General features: G+C 42.9%; 1 protein-coding gene across 1 annotated transcript in view; it reads left to right on the top strand.

The window, feature by feature from the left end:
• Positions 1–15920, top strand: part of LOC128653204 (myeloperoxidase) — a 70656-nt gene that overhangs the window by 26290 nt on the left and 28446 nt on the right. The window contains exons 8-9 of the mRNA XM_053706353.1: positions 13779–14094; positions 15642–15802. Of these exons, the coding sequence (XP_053562328.1) occupies positions 13779–14094; positions 15642–15802 (477 nt within the window). The remainder of the gene's footprint in view (positions 1–13778; positions 14095–15641; positions 15803–15920) is intronic.

Raw genomic sequence — 15920 nt, forward strand, 5'->3', positions numbered from 1 at the left:
TTAGATTTCTCAGTCTACAATGGCCGCAATGGGTCTACAGAGGCGGGGCACACAGCGAGATTTCCTGACAACCTGTTGTTAGCAGAATACCTCAATGTGCAGATTTAAAGGGACATGAAAACCAATTTTTTTCTTTTATGATTCAGAAAGAGCATGCATTTTGAAACAACTTTCAAACTTACGTCTATAATATAATTTGCTTCATTCTCTTGTTATCCTTTGCTGAAAGGTTTATCTATGTAAGTTCAGGAGCAGCAAATAACCTAGGTTCTAGCTGCTGATTGGTGGATGCATATATATATATATATATATATATATACTGTATATATACATGATTGTCATTGACTCACGGTTGTCATTCAGTTAGAGACCAGTAGTGCAATGCTGCTCCTTCAACAAATGACACCAAGAGAATGAAGCAAATTTAATAATAGAAGTAAACTGGAAAGTTGTTTAAAATTGTATATTCTACCTAAATCATGAAATAAAATGTTGGGGTTTCATGTCCCTTTAAGCCTCTATATATAATAACTGACCCACAACTCTGCAAGAGCAGCAGTTTGATAAAAAATGTCTGCCGACAGTTAATTAGTCTCAGGAATGGAAGCTGCCCCTTATCACCCGACTCACCAGCACCTCAAAGCATAGTCCTACCCAGCAATTCTTGTAAGTATGGCCGAGTGGTAAGACGTTATGGTCCAAATTTTACAACTAATTGTGAGTCCGGAGTTCTTTTTCCGGACTATTGCATACATAACTCTACTAAAGTCTCCGTAATAAATCCTGACCCTCTCCCACATCGAGCCTATAAACTTGGAATTATGACAACAGTCAGTAAAGTAGGAGTTGGTTGAAGAACCAACTTCACTGCCTACCACTGCCTTCTAACAACTAGTCAGAATATTATACATATTTGGTCCTTTTATTGCAAAATTGCAGGACTTTGGACCAATTCATACTTTTAGCTAATATAACCTAGTATTGTTTTCTTATTAATCTATTTATATTGCTGACTTATACATGGAGTATTTATATATTCAGTAAAGTATGCTCAGCTTGCTAAGCATAGATCGTACAACAATGCCCATAATTAGTTTAGCTTATACTGAAGTAATGTGCCCTTTTGGGGATAATTAACAATGGGCCAAATTACAATTGTTGTGGTACGGCTATATCGCTGAAAAATTGACCTTTGCGCGTGGAATGGCAGGTCTCCCGTATTACAAGTTGTGGCGATAGGGCTATACCGCAAGCGTTTTAGCCTGTACTGCAACTCTCCATTCCGCACTCAAAAAATGGTTTTTGAGTGTAGAATTTTCATTGCTCCTGTATTACAGGTTGTGCAGTCCAGCTATAACGCTAGTGTTATAGCTTATACCACCGGTATCCATTCCACGATCAGAGACCAGTACTAATGGATTTTGCGAAACAAAAATGTTTCACAAAACTCAGAACAAAATTGTTACAAAGTACACTAACACCCATAAACTACACTATTAACCCCTAAACCACCATCCCCCGCATCGCAAATACTTTATTAAACTTATTAACCCCTAAACACTAACATAAAGTATTAACCACTAAACCCCCACATCACCAACACTAATTACATTTATTAACCCCTAAACCGCTGACCCCCCACATCACCACTACTAGAATAGACCTATTAACCCCTAAACCGCCTACCCCCCCACATCATAACTACAATAATAAACCTATTAACCCCTATACCACCGGCCCCCCACATCGCAAATATGAATCTAAACCTATTAACCCCTGAACCACCGGCCCCCCCACATTGCGACACACCAAATTATACTATTTGCATACAAAGAGAGAAGCGCTCTACCAGGAACGAACAACAGCTCAGTGGCTTGTTCTATGGCGATTTACCACCCGGAAGCAGCCTCTTTTAGACCAGTGTGCTTTTCACAGAAGAAAACTTTCCTGAAGTATATCAGTCTGATCCCGCCAAGTAAGGTCAGTCCAGCCCCGAAATACCAGGCAATTCTCCTCTGAACAAGGAACATGACAACCCCAGACGATCGTTTCGGCCTCCTATGGGCCTCGTCAGTGAGGTGCAGCCACATTCCTCTAAGCACACTGGGCAAGGAGTCCACGTCTGGTTTCCCCCATCACCCATAGGGAGACTTCCCCAGGGTCATAATAATTTGCATACAAAGAGAGAAGCGCTCTACCAGGAACGAACAACAGCTCAGTGGCTTGTTCTATGGCGATTTACCACCCGGAAGCAGCCTCTTTTAGACCAGTGTGCTTTTCACAGAAGAAAACTTTCCTGAAGTATATCAGTCTGATCCCGCCAAGTAAGGTCAGTCCAGCCCCGAAATACCAGGCAATTCTCCTCTGAACAAGGAACATGACAACCCCAGACGATCGTTTCGGCCTCCTATGGGCCTCGTCAGTGAGGTGCAGCCACATTCCTCTAAGCACACTGGGCAAGGAGTCCACGTCTGGTTTCCCCCATCACCCATAGGGAGACTTCCCCAGGGTCATAATAATTTGCATACAAAGAGAGAAGCGCTCTACCAGGAACGAACAACAGCTCAGTGGCTTGTTCTATGGCGATTTACCACCCGGAAGCAGCCTCTTTTAGACCAGTGTGCTTTTCACAGAAGAAAACTTTCCTGAAGTATATCAGTCTGATCCCGCCAAGTAAGGTCAGTCCAGCCCCGAAATACCAGGCAATTCTCCTCTGAACAAGGAACATGACAACCCCAGACGATCGTTTCGGCCTCCTATGGGCCTCGTCAGTGAGGTGCAGCCACATTCCTCTAAGCACACTGGGCAAGGAGTCCACGTCTGGTTTCCCCCATCACCCATAGGGAGACTTCCCCAGGGTCATAATAATTTGCATACAAAGAGAGAAGCGCTCTACCAGGAACGAACAACAGCTCAGTGGCTTGTTCTATGGCGATTTACCACCCGGAAGCAGCCTCTTTTAGACCAGTGTGCTTTTCACAGAAGAAAACTTTCCTGAAGTATATCAGTCTGATCCCGCCAAGTAAGGTCAGTCCAGCCCCGAAATACCAGGCAATTCTCCTCTGAACAAGGAACATGACAACCCCAGACGATCGTTTCGGCCTCCTATGGGCCTCGTCAGTGAGGTGCAGCCACATTCCTCTAAGCACACTGGGCAAGGAGTCCACGTCTGGTTTCCCCCATCACCCATAGGGAGACTTCCCCAGGGTCATAATAATTTGCATACAAAGAGAGAAGCGCTCTACCAGGAACGAACAACAGCTCAGTGGCTTGTTCTATGGCGATTTACCACCCGGAAGCAGCCTCTTTTAGACCAGTGTGCTTTTCACAGAAGAAAACTTTCCTGAAGTATATCAGTCTGATCCCGCCAAGTAAGGTCAGTCCAGCCCCGAAATACCAGGCAATTCTCCTCTGAACAAGGAACATGACAACCCCAGACGATCGTTTCGGCCTCCTATGGGCCTCGTCAGTGAGGTGCAGCCACATTCCTCTAAGCACACTGGGCAAGGAGTCCACGTCTGGTTTCCCCCATCACCCATAGGGAGACTTCCCCAGGGTCATAATAATTTGCATACAAAGAGAGAAGCGCTCTACCAGGAACGAACAACAGCTCAGTGGCTTGTTCTATGGCGATTTACCACCCGGAAGCAGCCTCTTTTAGACCAGTGTGCTTTTCACAGAAGAAAACTTTCCTGAAGTATATCAGTCTGATCCCGCCAAGTAAGGTCAGTCCAGCCCCGAAATACCAGGCAATTCTCCTCTGAACAAGGAACATGACAACCCCAGACGATCGTTTCGGCCTCCTATGGGCCTCGTCAGTGAGGTGCAGCCACATTCCTCTAAGCACACTGGGCAAGGAGTCCACGTCTGGTTTCCCCCATCACCCATAGGGAGACTTCCCCAGGGTCATAATAATTTGCATACAAAGAGAGAAGCGCTCTACCAGGAACGAACAACAGCTCAGTGGCTTGTTCTATGGCGATTTACCACCCGGAAGCAGCCTCTTTTAGACCAGTGTGCTTTTCACAGAAGAAAACTTTCCTGAAGTATATCAGTCTGATCCCGCCAAGTAAGGTCAGTCCAGCCCCGAAATACCAGGCAATTCTCCTCTGAACAAGGAACATGACAACCCCAGACGATCGTTTCGGCCTCCTATGGGCCTCGTCAGTGAGGTGCAGCCACATTCCTCTAAGCACACTGGGCAAGGAGTCCACGTCTGGTTTCCCCCATCACCCATAGGGAGACTTCCCCAGGGTCATAATAATTTGCATACAAAGAGAGAAGCGCTCTACCAGGAACGAACAACAGCTCAGTGGCTTGTTCTATGGCGATTTACCACCCGGAAGCAGCCTCTTTTAGACCAGTGTGCTTTTCACAGAAGAAAACTTTCCTGAAGTATATCAGTCTGATCCCGCCAAGTAAGGTCAGTCCAGCCCCGAAATACCAGGCAATTCTCCTCTGAACAAGGAACATGACAACCCCAGACGATCGTTTCGGCCTCCTATGGGCCTCGTCAGTGAGGTGCAGCCACATTCCTCTAAGCACACTGGGCAAGGAGTCCACGTCTGGTTTCCCCCATCACCCATAGGGAGACTTCCCCAGGGTCATAATAATTTGCATACAAAGAGAGAAGCGCTCTACCAGGAACGAACAACAGCTCAGTGGCTTGTTCTATGGCGATTTACCACCCGGAAGCAGCCTCTTTTAGACCAGTGTGCTTTTCACAGAAGAAAACTTTCCTGAAGTATATCAGTCTGATCCCGCCAAGTAAGGTCAGTCCAGCCCCGAAATACCAGGCAATTCTCCTCTGAACAAGGAACATGACAACCCCAGACGATCGTTTCGGCCTCCTATGGGCCTCGTCAGTGAGGTGCAGCCACATTCCTCTAAGCACACTGGGCAAGGAGTCCACGTCTGGTTTCCCCCATCACCCATAGGGAGACTTCCCCAGGGTCATAATAATTTGCATACAAAGAGAGAAGCGCTCTACCAGGAACGAACAACAGCTCAGTGGCTTGTTCTATGGCGATTTACCACCCGGAAGCAGCCTCTTTTAGACCAGTGTGCTTTTCACAGAAGAAAACTTTCCTGAAGTATATCAGTCTGATCCCGCCAAGTAAGGTCAGTCCAGCCCCGAAATACCAGGCAATTCTCCTCTGAACAAGGAACATGACAACCCCAGACGATCGTTTCGGCCTCCTATGGGCCTCGTCAGTGAGGTGCAGCCACATTCCTCTAAGCACACTGGGCAAGGAGTCCACGTCTGGTTTCCCCCATCACCCATAGGGAGACTTCCCCAGGGTCATAATAATTTGCATACAAAGAGAGAAGCGCTCTACCAGGAACGAACAACAGCTCAGTGGCTTGTTCTATGGCGATTTACCACCCGGAAGCAGCCTCTTTTAGACCAGTGTGCTTTTCACAGAAGAAAACTTTCCTGAAGTATATCAGTCTGATCCCGCCAAGTAAGGTCAGTCCAGCCCCGAAATACCAGGCAATTCTCCTCTGAACAAGGAACATGACAACCCCAGACGATCGTTTCGGCCTCCTATGGGCCTCGTCAGTGAGGTGCAGCCACATTCCTCTAAGCACACTGGGCAAGGAGTCCACGTCTGGTTTCCCCCATCACCCATAGGGAGACTTCCCCAGGGTCATAATAATTTGCATACAAAGAGAGAAGCGCTCTACCAGGAACGAACAACAGCTCAGTGGCTTGTTCTATGGCGATTTACCACCCGGAAGCAGCCTCTTTTAGACCAGTGTGCTTTTCACAGAAGAAAACTTTCCTGAAGTATATCAGTCTGATCCCGCCAAGTAAGGTCAGTCCAGCCCCGAAATACCAGGCAATTCTCCTCTGAACAAGGAACATGACAACCCCAGACGATCGTTTCGGCCTCCTATGGGCCTCGTCAGTGAGGTGCAGCCACATTCCTCTAAGCACACTGGGCAAGGAGTCCACGTCTGGTTTCCCCCATCACCCATAGGGAGACTTCCCCAGGGTCATAATAATTTGCATACAAAGAGAGAAGCGCTCTACCAGGAACGAACAACAGCTCAGTGGCTTGTTCTATGGCGATTTACCACCCGGAAGCAGCCTCTTTTAGACCAGTGTGCTTTTCACAGAAGAAAACTTTCCTGAAGTATATCAGTCTGATCCCGCCAAGTAAGGTCAGTCCAGCCCCGAAATACCAGGCAATTCTCCTCTGAACAAGGAACATGACAACCCCAGACGATCGTTTCGGCCTCCTATGGGCCTCGTCAGTGAGGTGCAGCCACATTCCTCTAAGCACACTGGGCAAGGAGTCCACGTCTGGTTTCCCCCATCACCCATAGGGAGACTTCCCCAGGGTCATAATAATTTGCATACAAAGAGAGAAGCGCTCTACCAGGAACGAACAACAGCTCAGTGGCTTGTTCTATGGCGATTTACCACCCGGAAGCAGCCTCTTTTAGACCAGTGTGCTTTTCACAGAAGAAAACTTTCCTGAAGTATATCAGTCTGATCCCGCCAAGTAAGGTCAGTCCAGCCCCGAAATACCAGGCAATTCTCCTCTGAACAAGGAACATGACAACCCCAGACGATCGTTTCGGCCTCCTATGGGCCTCGTCAGTGAGGTGCAGCCACATTCCTCTAAGCACACTGGGCAAGGAGTCCACGTCTGGTTTCCCCCATCACCCATAGGGAGACTTCCCCAGGGTCATAATAATTTGCATACAAAGAGAGAAGCGCTCTACCAGGAACGAACAACAGCTCAGTGGCTTGTTCTATGGCGATTTACCACCCGGAAGCAGCCTCTTTTAGACCAGTGTGCTTTTCACAGAAGAAAACTTTCCTGAAGTATATCAGTCTGATCCCGCCAAGTAAGGTCAGTCCAGCCCCGAAATACCAGGCAATTCTCCTCTGAACAAGGAACATGACAACCCCAGACGATCGTTTCGGCCTCCTATGGGCCTCGTCAGTGAGGTGCAGCCACATTCCTCTAAGCACACTGGGCAAGGAGTCCACGTCTGGTTTCCCCCATCACCCATAGGGAGACTTCCCCAGGGTCATAATAATTTGCATACAAAGAGAGAAGCGCTCTACCAGGAACGAACAACAGCTCAGTGGCTTGTTCTATGGCGATTTACCACCCGGAAGCAGCCTCTTTTAGACCAGTGTGCTTTTCACAGAAGAAAACTTTCCTGAAGTATATCAGTCTGATCCCGCCAAGTAAGGTCAGTCCAGCCCCGAAATACCAGGCAATTCTCCTCTGAACAAGGAACATGACAACCCCAGACGATCGTTTCGGCCTCCTATGGGCCTCGTCAGTGAGGTGCAGCCACATTCCTCTAAGCACACTGGGCAAGGAGTCCACGTCTGGTTTCCCCCATCACCCATAGGGAGACTTCCCCAGGGTCATAATAATTTGCATACAAAGAGAGAAGCGCTCTACCAGGAACGAACAACAGCTCAGTGGCTTGTTCTATGGCGATTTACCACCCGGAAGCAGCCTCTTTTAGACCAGTGTGCTTTTCACAGAAGAAAACTTTCCTGAAGTATATCAGTCTGATCCCGCCAAGTAAGGTCAGTCCAGCCCCGAAATACCAGGCAATTCTCCTCTGAACAAGGAACATGACAACCCCAGACGATCGTTTCGGCCTCCTATGGGCCTCGTCAGTGAGGTGCAGCCACATTCCTCTAAGCACACTGGGCAAGGAGTCCACGTCTGGTTTCCCCCATCATAATGCCAATTATGACATTTTGGGAAGTCTCCCTAAGTGTGATGCGGGAATCCAGACGTGGACCCGTTGCTCAGTGTGCCTAGAGGGATATGGCTGCACCTCACTGACGAGGCCCACAATAGGCCGAAACGTACGTCTGGGGTTTTGCTGTTTCTCTCGTTCAGGGAAGAATTGCCTGGTATTTCGGGGCTGGACTGCACTGTGAAGTCAGGATCAGACTGATATGCTTCAGGAAAGTTTTTCTCTGTGAAAGGCACATGTTGAGCAAAAAGAGGCTGCTTCTTGGGTGGTAACTAGCCATAGAACAAGCTATTATGCTATTGTTCGTTTCCAGGTTGAGCGCTTCTCTCTTTTTATTTATGCAAATTATGACATTTTGGGAAGTCTCCCTAAGTGTGATGCGGGAATCCAGACGTGGACCCGTTGCTCAGTGTGCCTAGAGGGATATGGCTGCACCTCACTGACGAGGCCCACAATAGGCCGAAACGTACGTCTGGGGTTTTGCTGTTTCTCTCGTTCAGGGAAGAATTGCCTGGTATTTCGGGGCTGGACTGCACTGTGAAGTCAGGATCAGACTGATATGCTTCAGGAAAGTTTTTCTCTGTGAAAGGCACATGTTGAGCAAAAAGAGGCTGCTTCTTGGGTGGTAACTAGCCATAGAACAAGCTATTATGCTATTGTTCGTTTCCAGGTTGAGCGCTTCTCTCTTTTTATTTATGCAAATTATGACATTTTGGGAAGTCTCCCTAAGTGTGATGCGGGAATCCAGACGTGGACCCGTTGCTCAGTGTGCCTAGAGGGATATGGCTGCACCTCACTGACGAGGCCCACAATAGGCCGAAACGTACGTCTGGGGTTTTGCTGTTTCTCTCGTTCAGGGAAGAATTGCCTGGTATTTCGGGGCTGGACTGCACTGTGAAGTCAGGATCAGACTGATATGCTTCAGGAAAGTTTTTCTCTGTGAAAGGCACATGTTGAGCAAAAAGAGGCTGCTTCTTGGGTGGTAACTAGCCATAGAACAAGCTATTATGCTATTGTTCGTTTCCAGGTTGAGCGCTTCTCTCTTTTTATTTATGCAAATTATGACATTTTGGGAAGTCTCCCTAAGTGTGATGCGGGAATCCAGACGTGGACCCGTTGCTCAGTGTGCCTAGAGGGATATGGCTGCACCTCACTGACGAGGCCCACAATAGGCCGAAACGTACGTCTGGGGTTTTGCTGTTTCTCTCGTTCAGGGAAGAATTGCCTGGTATTTCGGGGCTGGACTGCACTGTGAAGTCAGGATCAGACTGATATGCTTCAGGAAAGTTTTTCTCTGTGAAAGGCACATGTTGAGCAAAAAGAGGCTGCTTCTTGGGTGGTAACTAGCCATAGAACAAGCTATTATGCTATTGTTCGTTTCCAGGTTGAGCGCTTCTCTCTTTTTATTTATGCAAATTATACTATTAACTACTAAACCTAACACCCCCTAACTTTAAATTAAAGTTACAATATAACTACCTTAAAATAAATAAAAACTTAACAGTGAAATTAAAAAAAACCTAAGCTTAAACTATACATTAACCTAACATTACTATTTTAAAAAACTAAAATAAAATCAAAATCAAAATCCTAAATTTCAAAATTAAAAAATCCTACCGGTAACAATACAAAAAAATTAAAAACAAATTAACATTAAAAAATACCAAACAAACACTAAAATTATGACAAATAAAACAAATCTAAGATTACAAAAAATAATAAACGAAATTATCCAAAATAATAAAAATTAAACCTATTCTAATATCCCTATAAAAACAAAAAAGCCACCTCAAAATAAAAACACCCCCTAATCTAACAATGAACTACTATTAGCCCTTAAAAGGGCCTTTTGTAGGGCATTGCCCTGAAGCCATCAGCTCTTTTACCTAAAAAAAACTATGAAGTACCCCTAATAGTAAAACCCCCACCTAACCAACCCCCCTAAAAAACTAAGTCTAAAAAAACCCTAAGCTACCCATTGCCCCTAAAGGGGCATTTGTATGGGCATTGCCCTTAAAAGGGCAATCAGTTCTTTAGTGTCCATTAAAAAATAAAAAATTAACCCTAATAAAAAAAAAAAAGCCACCACAAAATTTTTGCTAATTTTACTAATATTTACACTAACCCAAAAAAATGTACTCACATTTCCAGAAGGCCGGACATCCATCTTCATCCAGGCGACGACAAGTTTTCATCCAGGCATCTTCTATTTTCATCCCACTGGCGCGGAGCTGAGCAGGATCGGTGGCAACAATGACATCCAGCGCGAAGCCTCCTCTTCATGCGATCTCTGCCGCATACTGAAGATTGAATACAAGGTCCCCCTTTTATATTTGGGGTACCTTGCATTCCTATTGGCTGAAATATTCAAATCAGCTAAAAGGATGATGGACTGCTTAAATCCTATTGGCTGTTCAAATCAGCCAATAGGATTTAAGCAGCTCTCCTATTGGCTGATTTGAAAATGTCAGCCAATAGGAATGCAAGGTACCCCAAATATAAAGGGGTACCTTGTATTCAATCTTCAGTGTGTGACGGAGATCGCATGAAGAGGAGCCTCCACACCGCTGAGGACCGCCGATCCGGATCCGCGCATCGGGGAAGACCACTCCGTACCTCCAGGAATAAGATAGAAGATGGTCCCACGTTGGATGGAGATGGAGCCGCCTGGATGAAGACCTTCACCTCCGGACTTCAGGAACTGTGAGTACCTATTTCTGGGTTAGACTTAGTTTTTTTTTTATTTTATTAGGGATTTTTTTTTTTTTTAATGGGCACTAAAGAGCTAATTGCCCTTTTAAGGGCAATGCCCATAAAAATGCCCCTTTAGGGACAATGGGTATCTAAGGTTTTTTTAAAGTTAGGTTTTTTTTATTTTGGTGAGTTGGTTTGCTAGGGATTTTACTGTTAGTGTGTACTTTGTAATTTTATTAGGTAAAAGAGATTGCTTCAGGGCAATGCCCTACAAAAGGCCCCTTTAAGGGCTATTTGGTCGTTTATTGTTAGATTAGGGGTGTTTTTATTTTGGGGTGGCTTTTTTATAGGGGTATTAGATTAGGTTTAATTTTTATTATTTTGGATAATTTCGTTTATTATTTTTTGTAATCTTAGATTTTTTTTAATTTTTGTCATTTTAGTGTTAGGATTTTTAAATTTTGTACCATAGTTTTTTTATTTTTCGTTTATTTTATTGTTTTCAAATAGTTATGTTAGGTTTATTTATAGTTTAAGCTAGGTTTTTTTAATTTCACAGGTAAGTTTATTTATTTTAAGATAGTTATATTGTAACTTTAATTTAAAGTTGGGGGGGTTAGGTTTAGGGGTTAATAGTTGAATTTAGTGTGTTGCGATGTGGAGGGCTGGCGGTTTAGGGGTTAATATGTTTAGTTAAGTAGTTGCGATGTGGGGGACTGGCGGTTTAGGGGTTAGTAGCTTTATTATAGTAGTTGCGATGTGGGGGGGCAGCGGTTTAGGGGTTAATAGGTTTAGTTTAGTAGTTGCGATGTAGGGGACTGGCAGTTTAGGGGTTAATAGCTTTATTATAGTAGTTGCGATGTGGGGGCCCGGCGGTTTAGGGGCCGGCGTTTTAGGGGGTTAATAGCTTTATTATAGTAGTTGCGATGTGGGGGGCCGGCGGTTTAGGGGTTAATAGGTTTATTTAAGTGTTAGCCATGTGGGGGTGGCGGTTTATGGGTTAAGAACTTTATTTCGTTTGGCGATGTCGGGGGGCGGCGGATTAGGGGTTTTTAGATTAGGGTTTTATGTTAGGGTGTTAGGTTTTTACTTAACCTTCTCGTCCCCATAGACATCAATGGGAATTGCGTTATAGTGATCGCCATTCTGCAATCGCAGGTGTAGTTTTTTTCTAACACTTTCTCTCCATTGATGTCTATGGGGGAAAACGTGCACGAGCACGTCAAGTCAGGCCTTGGCTTTTGCACGGTATGGAGATTAACGTAACATAACGCACAGCACAAGGTTTTTCTGTAACTTGTAATGGCAGCGCTATGGAAGGTGCGGTAGCGCTACATTTTTAGCGTTATTTACGCACAGGGTTTAGCGCACAACTTGTAATGATGGTGTATATGAGCTAAGGTACATGATATTGAGCCAATTTCATAAGACCTATACGGAGCTTTATTATTTATGGTTCTTTATGACATTTGATCTGCGGGAGGTTTAGTGACAGGGAGTTAAGTATGGTTTCTTTTGTCCCTTTATTGATTTATTTCTTCTCTTCCCTTTTCCGGTAAATCTATCCTGCAGCAAATATAGAGAGACACAAGGGAATTGAGTTATTCACCATTAAAACTTTATTGCTAAACCATCCCAAATCTGGATCTGCTGCCAGTGGCCGGGGTACAGGGGAAAGAGAGGGTGCCTGAATAATAAATATACAGTATGTTTTGCTCTTTAATCTCCCCAGTCTCCTCTTTCTAATTATATTAACTTGGTATATAAGGATACAGTATTCCAATATTTCAGTTTTAATAGGCTCATTAAGCTGTTTATACACTTCTTTCCTTTAGTCAGTGGCTTTATTACACTTGTTTTAACTATACTTGAGCTTACTATATAAAATCACTGTTTTGTTCATACCTCTGGTCTCCCCTTAGATAAGACTGTAGGTGGGCTAGTCACACTATATAAAGTATATTCATATGGCTTTCCTACTTCCCAAGTTTTAATGTCCCCAACCAGAGTTCAATTTTGTTTAAATAGTGCTGCTTTGCTAACATGTCTCATATATTCAGGGCCCAAAGAGTCCTGATTCCTACCCTCCAATTCCCTTACTAAATTATAGGTTACAGTGTTTGGTATATCATATAAGGGATATACATAACTATAGGTCCTTTAAAATTACTATGCTTAAATGCTAGAGCTTGTATTTCTGCTTCAATAACAATGTGTATTATTCCTTGTGCATTGTGAATATACAGTATGTATAAGATGTCAGAGATTTATTCTACCATATTTAAATATAAAATCAATAAAAATATTTAAATATTTAAATAATGATATTGTGTGCTTCAAGGTATTTGACTGGGAAGGGCTCAAAAGTTTAAATATATGTCTATATATGTATGTATGTATGTATGTGTGCACATATTTACACCTATAAATATATAAAAACACATATATACACAAACACACACATACACACACACATATATATATATATATACACACATACACACACATTGGAGCGCTTCCCAATCAAACACCTTGCCATATACCATATCCCTTTTATCAATATGAAAATGATATGTTTTTATTAAAAACAGTATATATACATGTAATAGTTTATTTAAATATGTTTTTGATGTATTTTATGAATTTTAATTTAAGTTTTACACTTTACTTCAGGTCTCAAGTCGCACTAAATATTCTAGCACAGTTTTGGCTTTTGCTCGATCGCAAACTATAACTTTCAACTTGTAATACCATCGCTACTTAGCATGGTCACGATCTCCATTGAAAGTATAGGTTTCGCTAAAGAGATGCTGGCTGCGCTAACCCTTCTCTGGTACATGGGATTTACCATGGACTTGTAATATCAAGTTGTGCACTAATGTCCAGCAATAATGCTTATCGCGACCTGTGCTACAATTAGCACACCACTTGAAATCTGGCCCAGAGTGTGCCTAGTATAATATTTTCTTAATATTCTTAATTGATGTATGGAGTCACACTTCACATCTGTTCCTTCAGAATTAAGTATGGTATTTTAAGATATAAATATACTTTAAGCAAAAAGTAGCTCCTCAATAAACATTGATTAATTATTTCACTATCAGTGTTTTTTCTAAATCTTGGATCATTGGAATCAAAATTGAGTTATGCTAAACATTAGCTTATACCTATTGTGCTGTGGGTTGCATATGATACCTGTGAAAAGTTATAGAAATGGATCAGTCAATGTAAGGCTTTTTCCACTGACCGCAAGTTAAACCTTACGTTATTGATTGTTTAGATGTGGAAGATAAAATGAACTACAGTTCCTCATATTTATTGTTTTCTGGTTCCTTGGACAGATTCCACCAAATGATCCTCGGATAAAAAATCAGAGGGACTGTATCCCATTCTTCCGCTCCTCTCCAGTCTGTGTCCCTAAAACTCCTGTACGTGAGCAGATGAATATCCTGACTTCGTACATTGATGCCAGCCAGGTGTATGGTAGCAGTAACGAATTAGCCAGAATGCTCCGCAATAACAGCAACCAGCTAGGCCTGATGGCCACCAATACCAGGTTCACAGACAATGGACTGGCCTACTTGCCATTTAGCACAGCCTCTGAGGACTTCTGTGAATTGACAAACAAAACATCTGGGCTACCTTGCTTCTTGGCTGGTGAGTACCAAAAGCAGTGCAATGTTGGATCTTTAGGAGCAAATACACACTATCCCAAGGACATGAAACACTATAAAAAAATAAACATAAAATATTTAATTATGAATTGTATCAATGTCCTGTAATTTGTCATTAAACATAAATTACCATGCTAAGTTCATAGTCCAGACTTCACAAGCTTATCCCTGCTACAATCTACATAATCACTATGGAAGTTAATTTATCTCTCCCTTATTGGCCTCGGTAGAGGTGATAAGATCTGATACTAAAAACAATGTATGTTTATATAGCCTTGTCTGCTCCGGTAATAGGACCAAATTAGGCGAATGGTGGGGAAGCCGTCCGTTCTATTGAAAAATAATTGCAGCACACAAGGTGACCATGTATTCTGAAATGTTACAAGACTACACTAAAGTATTGTAATTGTTTCATTTCCCTTTAATAAAATGAGATTCCCACTGCATACAAAATTACATACAGAAATCATTTAATCATTTAATAAACTTATCTTTGACCTCACTGGGAACAATTCACACTTCAAAGAGCTACAACAAATTACTCCCTATACACAGGCATCTACTAAAAGGATCAGGAACATACGCATCCCGTAAACAAGGCCTTGATACATAAATTGTTTTATATATGCAACAGCTGCTAGGTTGGTACTAAAACTGCAAGAAACCTAAGCTTTTCAATGACACCACGCCTGACAAAGACTTCACAGGTAGCGCTACATTTAGATCTTGATAGCCCAATATATTGTACTTGCTTTTTATTTTTGTAATCCTTTGATATGGTGTGGAACTGTACTGCAGATTCAAGGTGTTGGTGTACTCCATAATGTGTGTGTATCTTGTGCATGTATAATATTGTTCCAAACATTATTGTGCACACCACTGCCCTAGCATTCTCAAGACACGTGCACACTCCTGAATCTTCTATTCAGTGAGCTTCTTGAATCTTAGTATGGGTTCATTATGTGTACAGAGATTTCCAGGGAAGAGATGGAATTAAAGGGACAGTAAAGTCAACATTTAACTTTCATGATTCAGAAAGAACATGCAATTTTTAACAATTTCCAATTGACCTCTATTATCTAATTAGTTTTTCTCTATTGGTATCCATTGTTGAAAAGCCTGCATAGGTAGGCTCAGAAGCAGTTCAACACTGTGAGCTAGCTGCTTGTCACTGTCTCACCAAATGTATTCAGCTATGCCCCAGTAGAGCATTGTTCTCCTTCAACAAAGGATTCCAAAAGAATGAAGCCAATTTGATCATAGAAGAAAATCTGAAAATTATATGCTCTATCTGGAACACAAAAGTTATCTTTTATGATTGACAGAGCTAAGTTTCAGCAATCATATCAAGAGAAAGAGGTACATTTTACAGAATTAAATTTGAATTCTTTTTCTTCAAATTTTATGCTTTATCTGAATCATAACTTCCAGGTTTAGTTAAAGGAACATTTTATGTACTTCTGGTAATGCGCTAGTGATATTATTGGTAGGTTTTGCATTTATATAAGAATTGTTTTCTGTTTCCTGCAGGAGATGGACGTGTCAGTGAGCAGCCTGGTCTGACTGCATTTCACACTATTTTTGTGCGTGAACACAACCGCATTGCTACCGAGCTGCGCAGGTTAAACCCTCGGTGGTCTGGTGAAGTATTGTTCCAAGAGACCAGAAAAATTATTGGAGCCATCACTCAGGTGAGACTAAGCACAAAGATTAAAGTTCAGTAGCACATGAAATATACAATAAATGATTGGTTTGCAGGTCTCTAATTATACCCGAGATACAGAATTATACATTATATATTGTATGCGC

Source organism: Bombina bombina, chromosome 3 (assembly GCF_027579735.1).
Source record: "Bombina bombina isolate aBomBom1 chromosome 3, aBomBom1.pri, whole genome shotgun sequence".
Taxonomy (NCBI): domain Eukaryota; kingdom Metazoa; phylum Chordata; class Amphibia; order Anura; family Bombinatoridae; genus Bombina; species Bombina bombina.